This window comes from Gymnoscopelus braueri, assembly GCF_963280865.1.
Source record: "Gymnoscopelus braueri genome assembly, chromosome: 5".
Taxonomy (NCBI): Eukaryota; Metazoa; Chordata; class Actinopteri; order Myctophiformes; family Myctophidae; genus Gymnoscopelus; species Gymnoscopelus braueri.
In genome coordinates, this window is record NC_137606.1 from 8,741,751 (window position 1) to 8,762,610 (window position 20,860).

The 20,860-nt window shown below is 41.6% G+C and overlaps 1 protein-coding gene across 1 annotated transcript; it reads right to left on the reverse strand.

Moving 5' to 3' along the window:
- Window positions 1-724: 724 nt before the first annotated feature.
- On the reverse strand, window positions 725-19,268 carry aifm4 (apoptosis inducing factor mitochondria associated 4). Its single transcript, XM_080428027.1, has 19 exons — window positions 18,950-19,268; window positions 17,288-17,348; window positions 16,904-17,013; window positions 16,620-16,729; window positions 16,201-16,245; window positions 16,010-16,091; window positions 13,930-14,042; window positions 10,773-10,859; window positions 9,930-10,021; window positions 9,337-9,467; window positions 7,224-7,339; window positions 6,455-6,526; window positions 6,060-6,123; window positions 5,042-5,118; window positions 4,648-4,765; window positions 4,308-4,406; window positions 4,073-4,148; window positions 3,689-3,793; window positions 725-1,544 (listed from the first exon to the last, which is right to left on the reverse strand). Exons 1-19 carry the CDS (start codon window positions 19,038-19,040, stop codon window positions 1,514-1,516), a joined length of 1,680 nt encoding a protein of 559 aa, XP_080284153.1. The 5' UTR covers window positions 19,041-19,268; the 3' UTR covers window positions 725-1,513.
- Window positions 19,269-20,860: the final 1,592 nt, after the last annotated feature.

Sequence of the window (20,860 nt, forward strand, 5' to 3'; positions counted from 1 at the left end):
TTGGAGCCGAAGACTCATTTTATGTATTAATGGAGAAGAGACATCAAAGAGACATCAATCAGCACCCTGGACAGCGCCTACTGCTGGTAGACTGATGAATGGACGCTATGTTCCAATCAATATATTTAACTCAATGGTATTTTTCATTAGCCTTTATTGACTTAAATTTGTCATCTTGCCAACTCCATTTTGTCACTGACTTACGTACAGACGGACACAAAAATAATGCCTCTGGCCAAAGCTGTGGCTGGATTCTGTAATTATTACTATAATTATTTTGTGTTGCTCTGTTTCAACCTGTCATGGATCAGTCTAGTCTTGGTATGTTACTCCATTTCAACCTGTTGTCAACCTCTCCCTCTCTCTCATCATGATCAGCAACATGTTAGTATCATGCCAGTATCATGGTCAGTAGCATGTCAGTATCATGGTCAACATGTCAGTATTATGGTCAACATGTCAGTATCATGGTCAGTAATAACATGTCAGTATCATGGTCAACATGTCAGTAACATGTCAGTATCATGGTCAACATGTCAGTATCATGGTCAGTAATAACATGTCAGTATCATGGTCAGTAATAACATGTCAGTATCATGGTCGGTATGATGTCACTATCATAAAGGTTGAGAAACACTGTAAATTATAAGAACATTTGATAACATCCTTTAATATTTTGTCACAAATGAATCAATCTATGTCTATTGAGGATAAAGACACGTAATTCTGCCACATACAGTATGTTTTATTATCTCTTATGATTACAAATGTTGGACATTTCTTATTTCACACAGAACTGAGGTAATGCCAGGCTTTAAATCGCATTTGGACATCAGCGTTCCATCACATTTAGTTTCTGAGACATGGACATTTAACAACATGAACAGAAATGCTCAGTTGGTGCAAGCAGTTAATGACATTAAAATGGCCTGAGGTTTTTAAATGGAGTCATTCAGTTTGTCACAAGAAAGAGACGAAGGTGACATATTTGGTCTTTGGGGACACTCTGGGTGCCTGAAACCAGCGGTTCTCAAACCTTTTTTATGTCATGGATCCCCAGTCTGATATATCGTCCATGTCGGGCAGAAACCTCTTATCTCCATATTCTAACTTTTTGTGTTTATTTGTTTTCGTAAAATTAACGTCCTACTTGATCACACTACAGCGTCACACAAAAGTATCAAAAGTAGCAGATCTACAAGCTCGAAACGCGGCACTTTTGAGCTTGTAGATCTGCTACTTTTGAATTTGAATCCCGAAAAGTAACCGTTTTGGACATATGAGGTTTCCACCCGACAGAGATGTTATATTAGGCCACGGAGCTCCATAACATAGTGTACAAATGGGGTCCCATTTGGTTCCATTTGTACACACACACATGTTACATGGTCCATTTGGTTCCTATACTAGCTATCAATCCTTTTCCCCCGGGGACCCCCTGGAACCACCTCAAGGACCCCTGGCTGGGGGTCCCCGGACCCCACTTTGAGAGCCCACTGCTGTAGACCACGTGCTACATCTTCAGCCAGGTCAGGTCATCAGATCTGAAACAAGACACAGAAATAGTTGAGCTGTAATCAATATTTAAAAACAGCAGAAATCCTGTGCAATCTAATGTATTATTAACCCATTAAATCCAGGAACGCATCTCTGTCATTTTAGATTTCTTTGGCTATTAACCAATAGCAGATATACTTATGTTGCTATAATCAGTGATTCTCAAGCTTTTTCATGTCAAGGACCCCGAAAATGTGTATTTGGCCACAGACCCACATCTCAAAATATGTTGTTCCAGGGACCCCCAGAAGCAAAGATTTGAGTTACAAATGTCCCCTTTAAATATATATATATATACACATTGAAAGATTTGCACACATTTTCAAGATTTTTCAAAAATATCAGATCTACAAGCTCATAGTGCCGCGCTATGAGCTTGTAGAGCTGCAATTTTTTAATAGCCAAAGAATCTTAAAATGACATAGATGCATTCCTGGTCTTAATGAATTAATGGGCACATTAACAAGTCTCTCAAGTCAAACTATCTTCCAATGTTACAGACCGTCGTCAGACAGACAGACAGGTCTGTAATTCTGCCCGGTAACAGAACAGAGAACAGAAAGCTCTTCAGACCGGAAGGATGTTCGACAAATCACAATGCAGTGTGATCGACAGAGTCAACACATCTGTCTTGAGAGACTATGGACAGATGACCTACGCCAGGGGTCTTCAACAGGGGGTCCGGAACCCCTTGGGGGTCTTCAGAGTTACTACAGGGGGGCCTGCCAAATCTTTGTGTGATAGGAACTTATTTTTTTAGGTCAAGTTTACTAAGTATTGACGTATTGAAGTATGGTTAAATGTCTGAAAATACACATCAAATCCAGCATACACTAGTGATAGTGATGTCAAACAAGTCTATGAAGCTATCTATGTAATCTATGAAAAAGTTTAATCTACAACACAATTTAATACTCCCACTACAACATGTAGTGGGGTGTCCCTGCTTCATCTCTCTCTCAGCAAAGGGGTCCTTGGCCTGAAAAACGTTGAAGACCCCTTGATCTAAATATGTTGCATTTTCAGAAGCGACTCTCCTGGTGCACCCCATTCGAATGCTATCAATGCATGGAATGGGAGATTATCACGTTTTATCAGACCATTGAATGGGCGAAGTAGGCGACATACTGACCTACCTGCGATTTATCAGACCATTCATTGGGTGTTATCAAGACATACTGACCTACTGACGGAGATGACTTAAAAAGTTCAGTTTCGGTTTTGGTTTCGGACCATGACGGAGGCGTGCAGTCTCAAGCGAACTGGAACCACGTGACGGACCACCGAGCGAGCTAAAGCGAGCAAGTTGCCGTCACCAACGTTGTGACGTTCGCTTGAGCCTACTCAGCGCCGTTCGAGTTATGTACCGATAGGCACAGAATCGTAAATCATGTTGTGGGGACTGCTCTGCCTCCGAATAGGTCAGTAGCTCCTGATTACGCCCAATGAATGGTCTGATAAATCGCGGGTAGGTCAGTATATCGCCTACTCGCCCATTCAATGGTCAGATAAAACGTGATAATCTCCCATTCAATGCATTGATAGCATTCGAAGCCGGTGCCTGGTGACACAACAAGAAGAGATGTCACATGACAGTTCAGCAATGCGTACTATTTACGTAGACAAGAGACGTCATTTCAGAAAAAAACAGGGGTGGCAAAAATAAGTTGCCACTTAAGACCCATTTCTAAAATAGCTAAAATTGTGGATCTACAAACTCACAAAGCGACACGTTGACACGATGTTTGAAAATGTTCTTCTATAACTACATGCCCAAAATAGTGGTTAATAAATGTATGGTTGCAGAACACATATATATAATGTTACATATAGATGGATGGGCATGGATTGAGATGCACTCAGCGTTTCTTTTTAAATCAGATTAATCTGCAAAAAAAATAATTCTAAATTGGGGAAAATATTCATAAAATAAATGTATTTGAGGTTAAATGTGAACACTAGGGGGCAGCAATTGCCATCCTCCTGAGACCCAAAATGACACCCTGGTGTTGCGCCGTAAATAGCAGATCTACAAGCTCTGAGCTACGAGCTTGTAGATCTGTTATTTACTGAGCACGACACCGGCACGCAACTAAGTATAAATCAGGCTTAACGGGGGTCTCACACTCACTGAGCTTGTGCCTTTGTTATGGTCATTCCTGTGGACATCAGTTCTGCCAGGCGAGCCACAGCGGGGTCAAACATCAGGCTGGCTGCCGCTACCACCACCTCCTCTCTGTTCAGAGGAGAAAAACACCACACACACACACACAATGTTTTCATTGGGACCCCCTGGAATCCCCTCAAGGACCCCTGTGAAAACCACTGGAGTAGAACAGTTCAAACACATTTCAACTCTGGCAGCGAGCGAGAGTTTCACAGAATTGCACCCACTTGTCACCTGTCATATTGCCCGCGCCTCCCCACCTGAACGCTCGCCTCTCACTGAAAACAAATGACTAGGTGTGTCAATCACTCCGCCTTGTGAATAGACCTTTAGTCTGCTGGTACTCACTTGATATAAAATGCCAGGAACTTCCTTTCCTCCACTTTGCCTTTGAATATGATTTCTGTGTATCCCTCCCCGAACCCTGCAATTACGAAAACAGGAGAAATTGTGAGATGGGGGAAAAAAATTCAATCTCAATCTAGGATGGATTTAGAATACTGAACCATAAGGGTTGGTTGTCGGGCTGGGCAAAATCAAATATCACAATCTTTATTTCTATTTTTTTTAACTATTCAGTCACCTGTGTATCTGATACTCTTCCCAAGCAACACAGTCCAGAAGAACGGGACAGAATCAATCTTGGTTGGTTTCTTTAGCATGTTTAAGGCGGCTGCCCTTCCTGGGGTCCGAGAGACGAGAAACAAAACAAAACAAAACAAACCGATTTCAAGCAATCAAATCAGCAATCATCATAGAATATCGTCACTGCCGGGCGGAAACCTCGTTTCAAAATCACCATCAAAGTATAAAATGGGGCATTCATTTATGAAAATACGTACAGAGATGAAATATGGATCCTAAGGTTTCTGCCCGACAGTGACAGTGGTAATAATCTTTTTGTGAATGCTTCAGTGTTGTACCGTGTGCTTGAGCCATCTGCCAGTGAGCGATGTTGACCCTCTGGTCTCCACGGATGGTGAGTGGGAAGGAGGTCACGTCGCCTGCCCCGAACACATCAGCTACGCTGGTCTTCATGAACTGTAATGGGACGACACCAATGTGCATCACAGAACTTTTCTCATTCTTATTCATTTCCATATAATTATATTCAAAAAAAGAAACTGATGATGCCTAGATATACGGCGTAGCATGTACATATCGGAAGCTTTAGCAGTAAGAACCTATTGGATCTGAACCTATAGAGTGCAAGTTTCCATCTTCGCCATCTTGTTCATGTCAAGCTTGGTTTTCAGCCACACCTCATTCATTACAAAGTGGTTGTTATCATTGTCATCTAAATGCCTTTCATAATACCTTGTCAACAACCACAGCCTTCTTGGAATCCACCTCTATCTGGCTTCCTGCCAAGAAGTCAGAATTGGGAATGACACCTGAGGGAGAAAAATCTATAATCAATACAATTTCGTTTTTATAAATTCTCTACACATACAAGAACGATCTACAAATGTTTGCCAAGCTACAGCACTCTTAATCAGGAAAGTTAAAGAGGAAGCGTTTCTTTCGTCTTTTGTTTTTTTCAAACTGTTTGTGTCATGAGAACATCCACATCAAACGCAAATGAAGTGATGTACTTGTTATTCAGAACAAGGTCCGTTTTGTTTTGTTTTTTGAGAACTAAAGGCATCAAACTGTATGAGTGAGGCATCAACTATATGAATAGAGTGAGATATTCGCTAACGATTATTTAGCATTTTTGTTTATTCCTCATGCCTCCTTTAGACAGGAAAGTCAACAAATATTTGTAAACTTGTAAACTATCGCAACTCAGGAAAGGCCAAGCCAACATGTAATGGTACATTTTACCAAAGATGAATTGAATACAGCTACATGTAAAATGTACAAAACAAGTGCATACAGGAAAGGCGTGTTAGCTCCACTCAAATCATGTATGCATCATTACAGCTGTCCCAATTCTGGTTGGCGTTTAAAAGGCATAGTATGCAACTTTTCCTTGTGTTTACATAACAAAACAATAAATTTATTTTTACCCATCATTTCTCTATACAAGTAGTTATCAGCCACTGGCATATAGTGTGGTGGTGTTTACCTGCAGAAACAAAACCTGTATTTTTGGTGTTTTCACTGTTTGTTTCGGTAGACAGGGATGTTTTTGGGCAACCAAAACAAACAGGTAAACACAACCACACTACTCCAGTCGATTTCCACGACTGGGGTGGTTTACCAGGCTAGATGACTGCTGGTATATAGAGGGAAATGATTGGGTAAAACATGTATTATTTATTGTAATGTAAACACAGGGCAAAGTTATGAAATGCCTTAAAGGATTTTTATCTTAATAATAATAATTTACCAGCTCCTACAATCACCACGTCAGCCTCCAGGACGGTACCACTCTTCAGAACCACCTCCTTCACCTGGAGAAATCACATTTACTATGAATATCCTGGGTTAATTCTACAATATCAGAACATCTTGGTGTCAGTGTGAGTAGTAATGGAGAAAACGATCTCTGTCGGGTGGAAACCTCATATGTGCAAGACTGTTACTTTTCAGTATTCAAATTCAAAAGCATCAAAAGTAGCAGATCTACAAGCTCAAATCGAGTTCGTATATCTGCACTTTTGATACTTTTGTGTGACGCTGTAGTATGATCAAGTAGGGCGCTAATTTACAAAAACAAAACACTACAGGTTAAAATATGGAGATAAGAGGTTTCTGCCCGACGGCAACGAAACGTAGAATTACCTTTCCATTCTCTCCCCTGATCTCAACGACGGCGTCGTTCATGTAAAACTTGACATTCTGTTCTGCTAGCATCTTAAAAGGAGAAACATTGTTAGAACTAGAAGCTCTCGACTTATATTAAGACCTGAGGTCGAGGTTCTAAAAATGCCTTCTAAATCAGTTCTCACACTTTCAAGATTTTTCAAAAACGTTAAAAAAATAGCAGATGTACAAGTTCACAGTGCGGCACGAAGTGACGCGCTGTGAGTTGGTACATCTGCTATTTTTGAATAGCAACGCAAAAATCTAAAATGACAGAGATGCTTTCCTGGTTTTAATGGGTTAAAAGGCAGGGTAAGTGATATTTCTTTTGGTGAAAACTAAAAGCGTTTTCTTAAGGTTTAAGTATTACATCATGATAGTAATCATTGCTATAGAGAGTGTTCATCAGTGTCTCTCCAGCTCTTTAACTATTTTCAGCTGGGTTGCCAATTTCAACCAATCAGGGTACCTAGAGTGTACCCATTCATCAGCTTCAATTTGATAGTGTTCCAGTTCCAATTGTGTCTGCTCGTTTCTTTGTGTCATCACTTCCAATTTCAATTATTTCATCTGTATCCGGTATTAGTTACTGAACAAACACTCTATAGCAATGATTACTATCACAATATAGAGCTATTTAACACTTATAAAAAAAATAACAAATAAACTGACAAATTATCATGTCAAAGTAGATTCACTTTGTTTGGGCACTCACAATGACAGACCACTAGGGGTCAGTGTTTCCTACCTGCATAGTCATCTTGCCAATCTGCGGGCCCAGAGAGCGCTCAAACGGGTACGTTGTAGTGCCAACCATGCTCACACTGGCTGCTTTGTCTGCCAAGTAGGATGCCACCTCCATGCCTATGGCACAAACAAGACACCAGGTTGTAATGGAATGTGATGCAAGTTATGTCTAACCCAGGGGTCAGCAACCGTTTTGACATCAAGAGCCATGATTTTATTTTCTTGACAGTCAAATAAAATATTTACAACAGATTTTGATTGTCCATAAAACCAATATTTGTTTTCCCCAAGTTCTCTCTCTCTCTCTCTCTCTCTCTCTCTCTCTCTCTCTCTCTCTCTCTCTCTCTCTCTCTCTCTCTCTCTCTCTCTCTCTCTCTCTCTCTCTCTCTCTCTCTCTCTCTCTCTCTCTCTCTCTCTCTCTCTCTCTCTCTCTCTCATGTCAGTGTGCCAGTGATCACCCTCCCCTGTGCCAATGTTGGCAGCCGTGCCTAAGGTTGCCGACCCCTGAACCCTGACTGGTGTCCCCCAGGGGTCTATACTTGGGCCTCTTCTTTTTCCCCTCTACATCAAATCTCCTCGGCCAAAAACATATAAATATTTTTGACAAATGTGACCAAGTACAATGCTTTGGGATGCAATGGGACAGTTTTTTGTCCCATTAGAATGTAAGCTTTCAGATGATGTGTCATTTATTGATATATTTGAAGAAGATATGGTCAATTTGAGGCTTGTTAAGCCAGAATAGGCAAATCAGAGAAAACGGCTTCCAAAGATTTCACACTTTCAGAGCCTGGTACTGGCGTTAACAATGGGTAATTTATTCAACCCCTAACCAATCTCCCCATTGTCACCTTTCAGTCAGCTGACAACTCATTATAACACATTTTCACAAAATACTACTCAATACCCTAGACCAGTGGTTCTCAAACTTTTGTAATTTCAAGGACCCCCAGTTTTGTTAGCCTATTTTAGTCAAAGGTTCACCTTTTATGACATGTCTAGAATAGAGATGGCAGGGTATATGTGGTCAAATAATGAAACGTAAACCATATGCTATCTAGGAGGAAAAATATACAGTGATAAAAAAAATTGAGTGAGGACAAAATAATTATTAAAACATGAAATATGTTTGTTTTTGTGTGAGGAACATCAGTAAGGAAGCGGAGGTTAAAAGCAGATTAGATTTGTCATTTTAAAGATAATATCTCCAGGGTAGGAAGGTACAAACCAGAATGTCTGGTCTGGGCTACAATATGAGGAAGCGTGGAAGCAGGAAATGAAATATACAGAAATAATCATAACATCAATGATCATCATAGTCATGTCTATTTTGCAGCAGAATATAAGAGTGGATGTCTTCTTCAATAAATATGGCTTTCGCCAGCAAACTGCACACCATTCCACTGTTTTTATTCCATTGTCTTTTCTTGTGTTTTTCCTAATAAAGTAGATTTTCTTTTGTAAAGCATGTAAAGTGTCTTTGGGTACTTAGAAAAGCGCAATATACATTTGAAATATTATTATTAAATATACCTACTGTTGCTATTGGTATTGTTGGTGACATGTATTGTATGAACTAGAAATTCGAGCCGCTACAGGGTCCAAACCTTTAGAGTTCGATACCTACGTGCCACTGCCGATGTGACAGATATGGCCATATATGGAGATCTGTGTGTCTGTCAGTCCTTGTCCCTTGGGCTATTTACATTCATGCACGTTAAGCTTCATTTAAAGGGTGTCACTTGCCCCCCAGAAGCTTGTAGGTCTGTTAGTTTTGGCGAGGAACTCTGTATGACGCAGTACATAAGGTGGCACACACATACCTGCACGTACACACTGGTGTCTCCCTCTATTCTATTGGGCTTTATTCTCTCCCCCCTCTCTGTCTCTCTGCCCCCCCCCCTCTCTCTCTCTCTCTCTCTCTCTGTGTGGTCTCCAATTGTATAGATAGATTGTATGTCTTGTTGATGAATTGAGTTCATAGGACCATAATGGAAACAAGTCCCTCCAGGGCTTTTTGTGTTATCCTTTTTAGCATAGCTTGTACCTGCCGTACTGTTTGCAACCTGTTAATAAAGTAATCAATCAATCAATCAATCAATCAGTGTAATCACCTATGAAGGAGGCTCCGACAACAACAGCCTTGTGGCCCACAGAGCAGCTGTGGATGTCTTTGGCGTCTTCATGAAACTGCAACAACTTGACTCCCTGAAGATCCCAGCCTGGACAGCTGAGTGGCCGCGCTCTATGAAGAGAACAACAACCAGGTGCTTTTATGACACTGGTTCTCAAAGTGGGGTCCGGGGACCCCCAGGGGTCCTTGAGAGGGTTCCAGGTGGTCCCCAGCAAAATGAGGAACAGTTAAAAAACATAAGCCCTATTGTATTTTATGGCTATTCGGAAAAAATAGCAGTTCTATAAGCTATGAGCTTATAGATGAGCTATTTTCATAAAATGTTGATATAATCTTCTCTTATTAGGGTCCAGTGGCACATAATCTTTTCAAATGGGGGTCTGTGAATTTGGGGATCTTAGACATATCTCAAATCTCAAATATAAGTAGAAGAACCAGATGGTGTACTATTAAGATTCATTCAAACCTTCAGATGTTTGATACTGTACATTCAATGGGGGTTGTTGTTTTATATCATTTTAAGAGGAGAAATGAGCACATAAAGTGTAATAAGAGAGAGGTAGTGAATCCAACCTGCAGCCAGTGGAGATGAGCAGTTGGTCATAGTGATGCAGAGTGCCGTCATTCAACGTCACCTTCTTGTTAGATGGGTTTACTGACACCACCTGCAACATGAACATACACGTACGTACACACCCATGGATTAAAGCAAAACTAAATCTCTCGACTGAAAGTTTTTGTCAGGCCAAGTCCTAATCTGCGATTTGTGAAACGGTGTGAAAGGAGCCACGCACACTTGCGCTGTGTTTCCTAAACAATTGGAACAATATGTCAAATGGTGATGTATTAGGAATATTGTTCTAAACCTTTGTTCTTACAAATCGGACGTAGCGACTGAGAATCCATGCACAACTCCATGCACAACTCACTACAACATGACCAAACAGTAGGCTACATCAACTCTTACAAGCATATGATTAACTACATTAGACTAAGTATTTCGTCGCTGTCGGGTGGATACCTTGCATATCCAAAACCGTAACTTTTCAGGGAATGGAAAAAATATGTTCCAATGGATCCAATGTAGTTATTGTTTACAAAGGGAGTCTACCGGTGCGCCTCAGCCTAATACGGCCAATCCGGTGCGTCGCAGGGGCAACAGATGCAGAAGAGATCAACGCTGGAGCAACATGGACAGTTTAAGCCTTTTATTATTTAGGTGCATGTACAAATAATGACTGATGTTTCGGGCTCATGAGTAGTTATTGTTTAGTCACAAGCTCTTGTTTATACTTTTCATTGGTTCAAAATATATCAAACTCACAGACAGACTTAACCATTTTCAACCTGGTCTCCCTATTTTGTGCATGTCATTGGAGTTGCAAACTTTGATTTGGTTCTTTGTGTCCTGCTCACCTCTTTCTGTGTCCACACCTCGATGTCATACTGTTGGAAGAAGTCACTGGAACGCAGGAGGATGTTGCTGCTGTCCACGTTCAATGCCTGAGAAGACATCAATGTTTCTACTATGACGTCAACAGAAAACACAAAAACATAAAAACAACGCCTCTACCTCCTGCTGAAATCAGACTTATAGATAAGTGAATGATAGGAACATGTAATATGATACTTTATAGAGTTAATACAGAGAACTAGATCCTTGCTTCTTGAAACTAAGCAACTCCTTCAGCAAGACTCAACATTATAAATAACACACTATGGAAACACCCTGGGCCAGCAGCACACGTTCCACACTCAGGGACACAGTTAGATGGTTCAAACATGGTTTATTGTAGAGAAGAGGGCAAGATGGTCAGAGCAGTTGTAGATGCTGTCATGACAGGGTGTGTGTGGGGATGACTGATTTATCCTGTGTTCATAGAATAGATCTATACACAGACAGGTATGCCAGCTCTAGGTGTCCATGTGTCCCGTTACCTATTACACTGGTCTAGTGTACTGCACCTGACCTGTGATGTACACACCTGCATCTGATGTAATGTTCTAAACATGATGTACTGCACATGCCTGCTACTACATGCTATCTGTATATAAAACTGCTCAAAAAAAGTTCGGAAACTTAACTTCGGTCAATTGTATCTCCCCTTTAATAATACTGGTAATATTGGTATTGTGTTTTATATCATTTTTATCGTTGATTAGTCACCTTTACAAGTAGGTACAGCTTGTAAGGATCGGGCATTCGTGGAATGAGCAACACAGCTAAACGTGCGGGTAGCGCCTCCAAAAGATTTGCCAAAATCACCCAATATGTTTCTGTTGGTTATCACTCTTGTTTTGAGCAACCTGCCAGCACACACCTGCTGAGAGGTGTGTGCCAGCAGTCACAGGTGTGTGACTGCCTCACAGGTGAGTGACTGGCACCTGAACATGGGTTCTGCACCTTTGTTGAGTTGGAGTGTGTATGCTCCAAGCAGCAACACTGCCCCCATGGAAAGATGCCACATTTGTCCCTTCAGGATAAGGATAGGATAAGGATTGCAATAGGGCAAGTGAAGCTGGTGTTCCGTTACGCAGATTACGCATTATTTGATGTCAGCCCTGGTACCATTTGCAGGCAGGTGTGTGCCAGTCACAGGTGTGACTGGCAGCTGAGCATGGGCCCTGCAACTTTGAGATCTGTCTTCGGTTCCGTTGTGCAAATCTGGCCTGTAAATCTATGGTTCCTCAGTGAAGCAAGGGGTCTTGGGTTGTTGTCTTCCTTGTTGACTTCACCAGTCTCACAGAACTTGGTCCTAAGTTTGCAAATGGTACCAGGGCTGACACCAAATAATGCTTTGACTCTGGATAACGGAACACCAGCTTCACTTGCCCTATTGCACAGGCCTCATCCTGAAGGGACAAACGTGGCATCTTTCCATGGGGGCAGTGTTGCTGCTTGGAGCATACACACTCCAACTCAACAAGGTGCAGAACCCATGTTCAGGTGCCAGTCACTCACCTGTGAGGCAGTCACACACCTGTGACTACTGGCACACACCTCTCAGCAGGTGTGTGCTGGCAGGTTGCTCAAAACAAGAGTGATAACCAACAGAAACATATTGGTTGATTTTGGCACATTTTTTGGAGGCGCTACCCACACATTCAGCTGTGTTGCTCATTCCACGAATGCCCGATCCTTACAAGCTGTACCTCGTTGTAAAGGTGACTAATCAACAATAAAAATGATATAAAACACAATACCAATTGGTATTATTAAAGGGGAGATATTATTGACCGAAGTTAAGTTTCCGAACTTTTTTTGAGCAGTTTACGTACAGTATGTACATATATATTTTTGATGATCTATCCTGTGTTGTTCTTTTCTCTGCTGCTCCTACTCTATCTCTATCCTCTCCCGTCTCACAAAAAACTACAAAATGATGGGAGTGTGCACAAAAATAACCCACCTGTAAGCCTGTGATGTGACAATGAAGTTGATTCTGACGGCTTAAATCAGCCATCACCCCCACCACAATTACTTTCCTGTGATACTCGTGTTTTGTCAATGTTTTTTGTGAAATCGCCTCGTTAACCACATGAACCCTAGCATCCCTATACTGGGCATGTCATAATAGGTGAACATTCAGTGAAAAATTGCCCATCTACATGTTGTGAGCTTGTAGATCGGCTATTTTCCCCATTTGATTGACAGTACAACGAAGTACAGAGGTTTAAAGTGGTTAGTTACTGCTACTGTACAACATCTGCATTTCATAAGCATGATGTGTGTAGTTAAAAGACACACTGACAGCTTCACACACCAGCAGCATCACATGTAGAGCAGTGTTTCTGTTATGTAGCCTTGTGGTAAAAGTCAAATGTTTTAAACCATCAATTCCTGGCCAAACGTCGGGCAGAAATGAAGTCAACGTCTGAAGTCACTGGAAGATTTGACATTGAAGTTTGCTCGGATATACAGAAATGCAACCAATCAGACTTATCAAATCTGAAAATGTATGTTGACATAATGCAGACAAGTACGTAAGTGAAGTGGACCTACTGGACCCGTTAATGTACTGTATGCTTTGTTTAACTGTAGACATTTGACGACATTCCTTTCTTAGGTTAGGTACAATAAGGTAATGTCACACCCAAAGTTAAAACTTTAATCTTTTTTGATGTATTATACAAAGCATGAGTTCTGATGAATCAGCCTACAGTATAACTGGTTTGATTGTTTACTGTAGGAACTTTCCACTCATATGTTTCAACTAAGACACATCCTTCTATTAATTCAGCAAATCTCTGTGTGTCACTCTGTCGCATCTTGGAAAGCGTCCGACCAAACAGTCTCAAACCTGCCGTGTGTGTCTCATATGACCCTGAGGTGTGTCCCATCGAATGGCATTTCAGACAGTTGTCAAGTTTGTCAACCTCTGCTTTAGTGTGTATCCCATAGGACTTTATTAATGATCACCCAAACCATCTCCACATGTAGATCTGCTATTTTCACCCAATGTTCGACCCCAGAATAGGTACGCTAGGGTTCAAGAGGTTAAGTATGTGCTCATCTTTTAGAATGAGTTGCTAAAGCATGGTTTTTCATTAACTCGATCAACCCTACACTTACCTTACTCAGTTTGGGTTTATCGTATGGTGGCAGTGTGTCTCTGGTAACCATGACAACTCGACCCTCATAGCGGTTCTGTCGCAGAGTCTCAGCACACAGCAGAGAGGCGGGGCCTAGTGGTCACAAAAGACAGAGTCTCAGCGGCCATAGCTGAGTAAGGGCTGCCATAGCTGAGTGGTTAGTGAGCCTGCCTGGGAAGCCGTGGTTGTCCCAGGTTCGATTCCAGGACAGGCCAGCAATGTGTCGATGAGTGTCCCTGAGGCGGCGGGCGTTAGTACTGCTAGTTTATGTAAGACCAGGTGCAGCGTCTCATTCAAGTAACTCCCACAACCTCTTGCTTGCTCAATGGTGTGCAGTGTTAAACATTATACTCCCAGTCTGTGGACCTGGGGTTCGAATCTCATTGCGGACTATTTGTTTTCCACGACCCAGCGCTACTTTTTGCGGACTATTTATTTTCTCTGATAAAACGCTACTGTTACTGAGGTTAAGGTTAGGAATAAGGTTAGGTTTAGGCATACTTTTACTGAGGTTAAGGTACTGAGGATAAGGTTAGGATTAAGGTTAGGTTGACTCTTGAGGCATAGTTGCAAAAACGCTACCAAGAAGTTCAACCAGGCAGAACTGTCAATCACAGCTCGTCCTTACTGGGTCTTGCATAAACTAGTGGTACTAACGCCAGTCGCGTCCCTGAGCAAGACTCTTAACCCCTAATTGCTCCCCGGGCACCGTAGAATGCTGCTCCTAGGATGGGTAAATGCAGAGGACAAATTTCACATATGTGCAAATAAACAGAGACAAAAAACCACCCCAAGGAGTGGGGACTATTCTATTCCATTTATTCTACACAGCAGAGAGGCAGGTAGTGAACACAAAGGACAGAGTCTCAAAACACAACAGCAGAGGGCTTTAGTTTGGACTAAAGTGAAGGCATCAGCTGGTGTGCTTCTTCGCATTATTTTAGTAAAAGGACACTGAAATAAAAAATCAAATAACTACCAGACCAGTGGCGTCGTTACGCGGGGGCTTCGTTTTTTTTATTTTTTTTTAAGTTATATATCTGTAACCGTAACCTAACCCTACCCCTAACCCTAAAACCGAAATAAAGTAACAAAAAACTGGGGAAAAAGTACCCAAATCCGCCGAAATCTGCGAAAACAGCGCGCACGTGCATGTGTCCGTTGCCTGGGGGGCTAAGCACCCAACCTAGTAGAGACCTAGCGACGCCTCTGTACCAGACATTTAAGCATCATTGTACACTGATGCCGCATCACCACATCACAGATGTGACGCATTGTGAGCTTGTAGATCGGCTATTTTCAGTGTGTGACTCGCGACACAAATCAGTCTTTAGTCACCCATGGACTTCTGTTAACCAGTATTTTGAAGTAAGAGCTTTTGATCATTCTGATAATCTGTCATATACTGTATAAACACAGTATAAATTCCAGGAATATGTCTATGTACGCTTGTATGTATGTATGTATGTAGGTATGCATGTATGTATGTATGTATGTATGTATGTATGTATGTATGTATGTATGTATGTATGTATGTATGTATGTATGTATGTATGTATGTATGTATGTATGTATGTATGTATGTATGTATGCATGTATGTATGTGAATGGTGCATTTATATAGCGCAAAATTGTCCGGTGTTGAATAACTCATCACACTTGGCATTTGTATTCCTGAGGACCTAAGAAAGGGCGGTGTTGAGTGTGAAGTCCATCAGATGAGCTGTTCTCCAGAACCGGTCCGCTCTGTACGGGACTGAAGGAAGTCTTGTGATGGCTACAGCCCGACTGATGCCAGAACTTTGAGTATGATGCCGAGCCTGATTTTGGACAGTCCTAGACCACCGAATGCCACCATGCGTCACATTTTTACTTTTGAAAATGTTCACCAAAAACAATATTCCCAAAATATATAGACGGAAAGGTTGAAAGTGGTAAAAAAAAACATAGACCGCATAACTGATAATACCAATGTTCTTAAAAAGTCAAATAATAACCGATATATCAGCCAGGCCGATATATTGGTTGGGCTCTAGTGATGGCATGAGGTCCTTTCTTACCCCCTCCTATCAGCAGGATGGTATGGTCCACTCCTGGCACCCTGCTGCTCATCTCCTTGACCCTCTTGGTCAGCTTCAGAGACTGGAATAATCCACAATAAACAATCATGGAAGTATTTTAATGTTAATGTTATTCCAAGAAAAGAAAATCAGTCAAATTGACATGTCTGGAATCAAATTGTCTAACTCACTTTTTTGCTGATGGACACGTATACGCTGCCATCCTCAACTTTGACCTGTAAATTGAGAAAATGTGTAAATGGAGCTTTAGCTACAGTTTGTTACGAGTGGACTCAACATGGCTCTGTAATGAAGATGGCAAAGTCTAACAGGCTCTAATCACATACTACACTGAATCCTTATATATAGCAGATTAAATATGAAATATCATCAGATTTTAAACAATACAGGCCCCTAAGGAAATAGGAGGCAAGTCCCTCCCAAACCTGAAAGAGTATTATATTTAGTCTGTTGGTGTGATAGAGAATTTGATGCAAAATGGAAGGATTTTGAATTGGCTTCAATTAAAATTCCAATCCAGACTTTAATTGGTAATAAGGAGCTAGCTAAAATCCCTTTACACCATACATCATAGACAGGCAGACTGTACCTTGTAACAGGGCAGAGAGTCCAAACCTGGATATTCCTCAATATCTCCGTTCCTGACATTGAAACAGGCTCCATGAAAGGGACACCTCAACCGGTCTCCAACCAGTGTTCCTGAATCCACAGAGAACATGCACTATTTACATTATTCACTTTACATAAACACTTTACACAAACAGCAGTCTCAGTTATACAAATGGCACATTAATACCATTAGTATTGTCCATTTGAACACTCTGAGTAATTTCAAATTAAAAGGTTTGAGAACCACTGTTCTACAGTGTTTACCTTTAATAAGAGGAGCATTGTAATGACTGCACTGGCTTCCAATAGCGTTGTACTGGCCCTGGACTCGAACCAACAACACCTTCTGGTCCTCAACCATCACCTCCTTCATCCTAACACACACACACACACACACACACACACACACACACACACACACACACACACACACACACACACACACACACACACACACACACACACACACACACACACACACACACACACACACACACACACACACACACACACACACACACACACACACACACACACACAGTTGTGTGACGACAAAACTGCATCAATCGTCCAATTTCAGATGTATTAAACAAAGAGATGATCAAAACCACAATGAATTATGTTCATTCTGGTGGTTAAGAGACTTACTGTCCATCCTGCAGTTCAGACTCCTGACAAACCAGTCCAGTCACCACTTCTTCATTCATAGCTGCAAGATACCAAACACAATGAGGAATTAAAAATGGATGTTGCTCTGATTACTTAACCTACAGTATAGTTAAACTTCTAATTCCAAGATTAGTTTTGCGGCCTGACGATCATGCTCATCATCCTTGATGCTGAAGGGAAGGCCATCCTTGCCATTGATGAGGATAATGAGGCATGCGTCAGTATGGTGTGAGATGATAGAACAGGTTTTCATCTTGGCCACACCAGGCGTATTCAGAGCCGTTCAGCTTCTTAGCTTCATATATATATATATATATATATAGAGTACCTTTATTAGAAGGATAAACCCCTTGAGATGCACCATCTCATTTTCGAGGGGGTCCGTGGTTCATGGTTCTCAGCAGTGCTATGTCCAGGCAGTGGCCTGGGGTGCCCCATGTGCCAGCCCAGGTCCAGAGATAGATTCGGAAATGGCTCTGAGAGAGCGGAATGCACTCAGGGTGCTCTCTCAGTCTCGGTTGAAAACGTAAAGTGAAACTTGTGAATGTGAAGTGCCGAGCAGAGCGTTCACAGCCTTCCCCTCTTGCTGCCCCAGCAGCTAACATCACATGACTATTCAGATGACAGCAGTAGTCATGATGAGGACTGTAGCAGTCCAATAGTTGAAGAAAAAAATTACTCAGAAAGTTTCATAAACCATGTACTGTACAGCATTGTAGGCCAAACCATTGAAAAGTTATTCTAACCGACAAAAATTCAGAACATGTTGGATATGGGTCTCTCACAAATTGTGCACACATTTTTGCAAGGGACAAGAGGGCTCAATGTGTTCTTTAACCTTCATAGATGACAAATACAGTACTTTTAACTTAAAGACGGGGTGCCGTGATTTTCAGTGATCCCCCCCCCCCCTAAAACATAATCCTCAGGTATTTTGGTTATACTAGGAGGAAGATTTTTTTCAAAAAAGTGTACAGAAATTGTTAAAATTATGTTTTTATGTGGACACGCCTCCAGTTCATTAAGTATACCTGGTTCTCACCTTAGCACCTCCTCCACCACATTAGCACCACCCACCTGTCCTAGTCCCTCCTCCTCCTCATGCCCACACCTGTTGTGTTATGATAATGAGGGGGAGGGTATGTTATGTCACTAAAGCCTGTTTTTCTATTGGCACGTTTGACCCTCAAGGTTTCAGCCTCCAGGTAGAAACTCAAAATAGTCAGAGAAGACATAAAACACCATAAAAACACCACCAGGGGGCTTAATGAAGTTCTATCAACCTCATAGACACATGAAAAATAGAAAAAGTGCAAAACCATGGCACCACCTCTTTAACTTTAAAAGTAAAGCATGCGCATCAACATCTACTTACTTCGCCGCGTGAGGGCAGTGTTCCTTCATTTACAGCAAAGTATGCATGGAGCAGTTTATGCCTACATAGTTTATTTATGCTCCCTTTTGCACGATATGGTGTCGCTGCCGACAAGAGCTGATCCACAAGCTTGGCTTGTATATCAGTTCATGTCGGCAGCGCAGCGACAGCCAGGTAACCTCAGGTAACTGAATGTGTTATGATAGAATGGAACCTATGTTTTACAGTCTATGAATGAATGGAAGTATGGAACCCACGGTACCCACCTGACTGTGATGACAGATGAGTGGATCTGAGTGGAAGACGAAGATGAAGATGCGTCAACTTTGTCAAAACGCGAATCGCTCGAGCGAGCATTGAAGATCGCGTGGAAATGAGAAGTGGATGATGTCCCTGTGGGTCTCTCTCTCTCCTCCGTGACTCTGTTTTATAATAACAACACGTGTGTTTAATAGAAGTATCTATCTATGCATCCCTCCAAAGAACGATGCAGGCTTTTAGAATGGCTACTAAGCACATTTATTTCCGCTTTGATTTTGAGATGCTCCAACGACCTCCGTGGCGCACTGATAAAACACACACTATCTAACCACTGCGTTGTTACACGGTACGTCTACGATATACACCCGCCTGCTATCCTGGGCATTACGGTAACGGGTAACCTCCTCCTACTGTGTTATAAAACTACTTTTCAAAATAAAAGCAACATAGCACCACGGGATCGTTTACCATTAGTCAGTCAAAAGAAATGAAACAGAATGAATTCATATTAAACTAGAAAAAGTGCTCCTCGGAGCACAGGTCTCCGCCAGGTCAGGTACGTTATTCTGGCCTCCTGGTGGCGCTATAATAGGCCAATGTGAAAAGGGTGCCATTTATTCTTAGGTCTTTCACGGCAATCAGACACTGCATTCATGATTTGAGGCATTTTGTTCCAAAAATGTGTTTTGCTACATTAGACCTGCTGGTGGCGCTATAACAGGCCAATGTGAAAGGGGTGGCATTTCTTCCTCGGCCTAGTGGGAATGTGCGTGTGAAATTTCACGGAAATCGAAAGCTGTTTTTGTTCAAAACGGACCAATCGTGCAAACTTTGGAAGCCAACCATAGGCAATGAGGATGGAATATGGGAAATCGGACAGATCCGTGTTGATCACATGACTATAGAGATACTGTGTACCGATTTGCATGACGTTTGGATAAAATCTGTAGGAGTAATGTAAAACAATGGGTTTTGCACAAATCGGCCTCCTGGTGGCGCTATAACAGGCCCATGTGAAAAAATTGGGGCAGAGGTTCTGAATTGGCATCAAGGGAGTGTGTGTGCACAGTTTCGGAGCGACCGGGCCAACGGTGCCGGAGATTAGCTGCTAACACACAGACAGGACGGACGGACGGACACACGGACGGACGGACGGACGGACGGAGGGTAAAACATACTCTCTCGCCATGCCTTCGGCCTGGCGGAGACAATAATAAATATAATGAATATTAAATCACATTAATAAAAACAAAAAACTTCTACACTGCTGCCTGCAATGTTTATTTCAGACAAATGGAGGGTTTGCATTCTAGAATCCTCCTGTCTTTGTCATTTCAAATTGTGTGAATAATTAATTAAACTAAATAATAAACATCAATGGATTATCTTTATTGTCACATCACAGGTTTACAGAAGTACGAGTGGGTGAAATTCGTTTTCGTGCATAGTTCCCAACTTCCCATCTTATCATTATTTCCATAACGAAAGGGTAGAAGAAGGGGGGGAGGAGATCAAACAAGAGAACAAAAAACAAGTATAACAAGTTATCTACATAACTTGTTTGTATTTCAGCTGGTATTTAGAATCTCCTGCAGCGTTTAAACCGAACTCCCTTTAAATAATGTTATATTTATGAAATCATCTATATAAACAAAGATTTGAACTTGAGCTCAGTTGAACTTGAACTCATTGCAGGCTGTGCTTTCTAGCTGTAGCCTATACCAGTTAATAGACATGTCAGTGTCATAGGCCTACATTATGATTGATTTACAACTGCAGGTTTATATTTGCTTGTGTTTATTTTATTTGACATGGACATCACAATCACATTGGACAGAGTGACCAGATGCAATGCTTGAGTGTTCTGGCTCAAATTTCTATACATTTTTATACATAATGATGATACCTTGTGAAAT

Bases quoted from the DNA above. Each gene is read 5' to 3' on its own strand.
- aifm4 (XM_080428027.1), bottom strand. From the start codon at position 19,040: ATGCTCGCTCGAGCGATTCGCGTTTTGACAAAGTTGACGCATCTTCAT. The intron at 14,043-16,009 runs GTAAGAAAGGAC...TGTGACCACTAG, and splicing joins CATCCTGCTGATAGGAGGGG to GCCCCGCCTCTCTGCTGTGT. The intron at 4,149-4,307 runs GTGACTGAATAG...TCGTAATTGCAG, and splicing joins GAAGAGTATCAGATACACAG to GGTTCGGGGAGGGATACACA.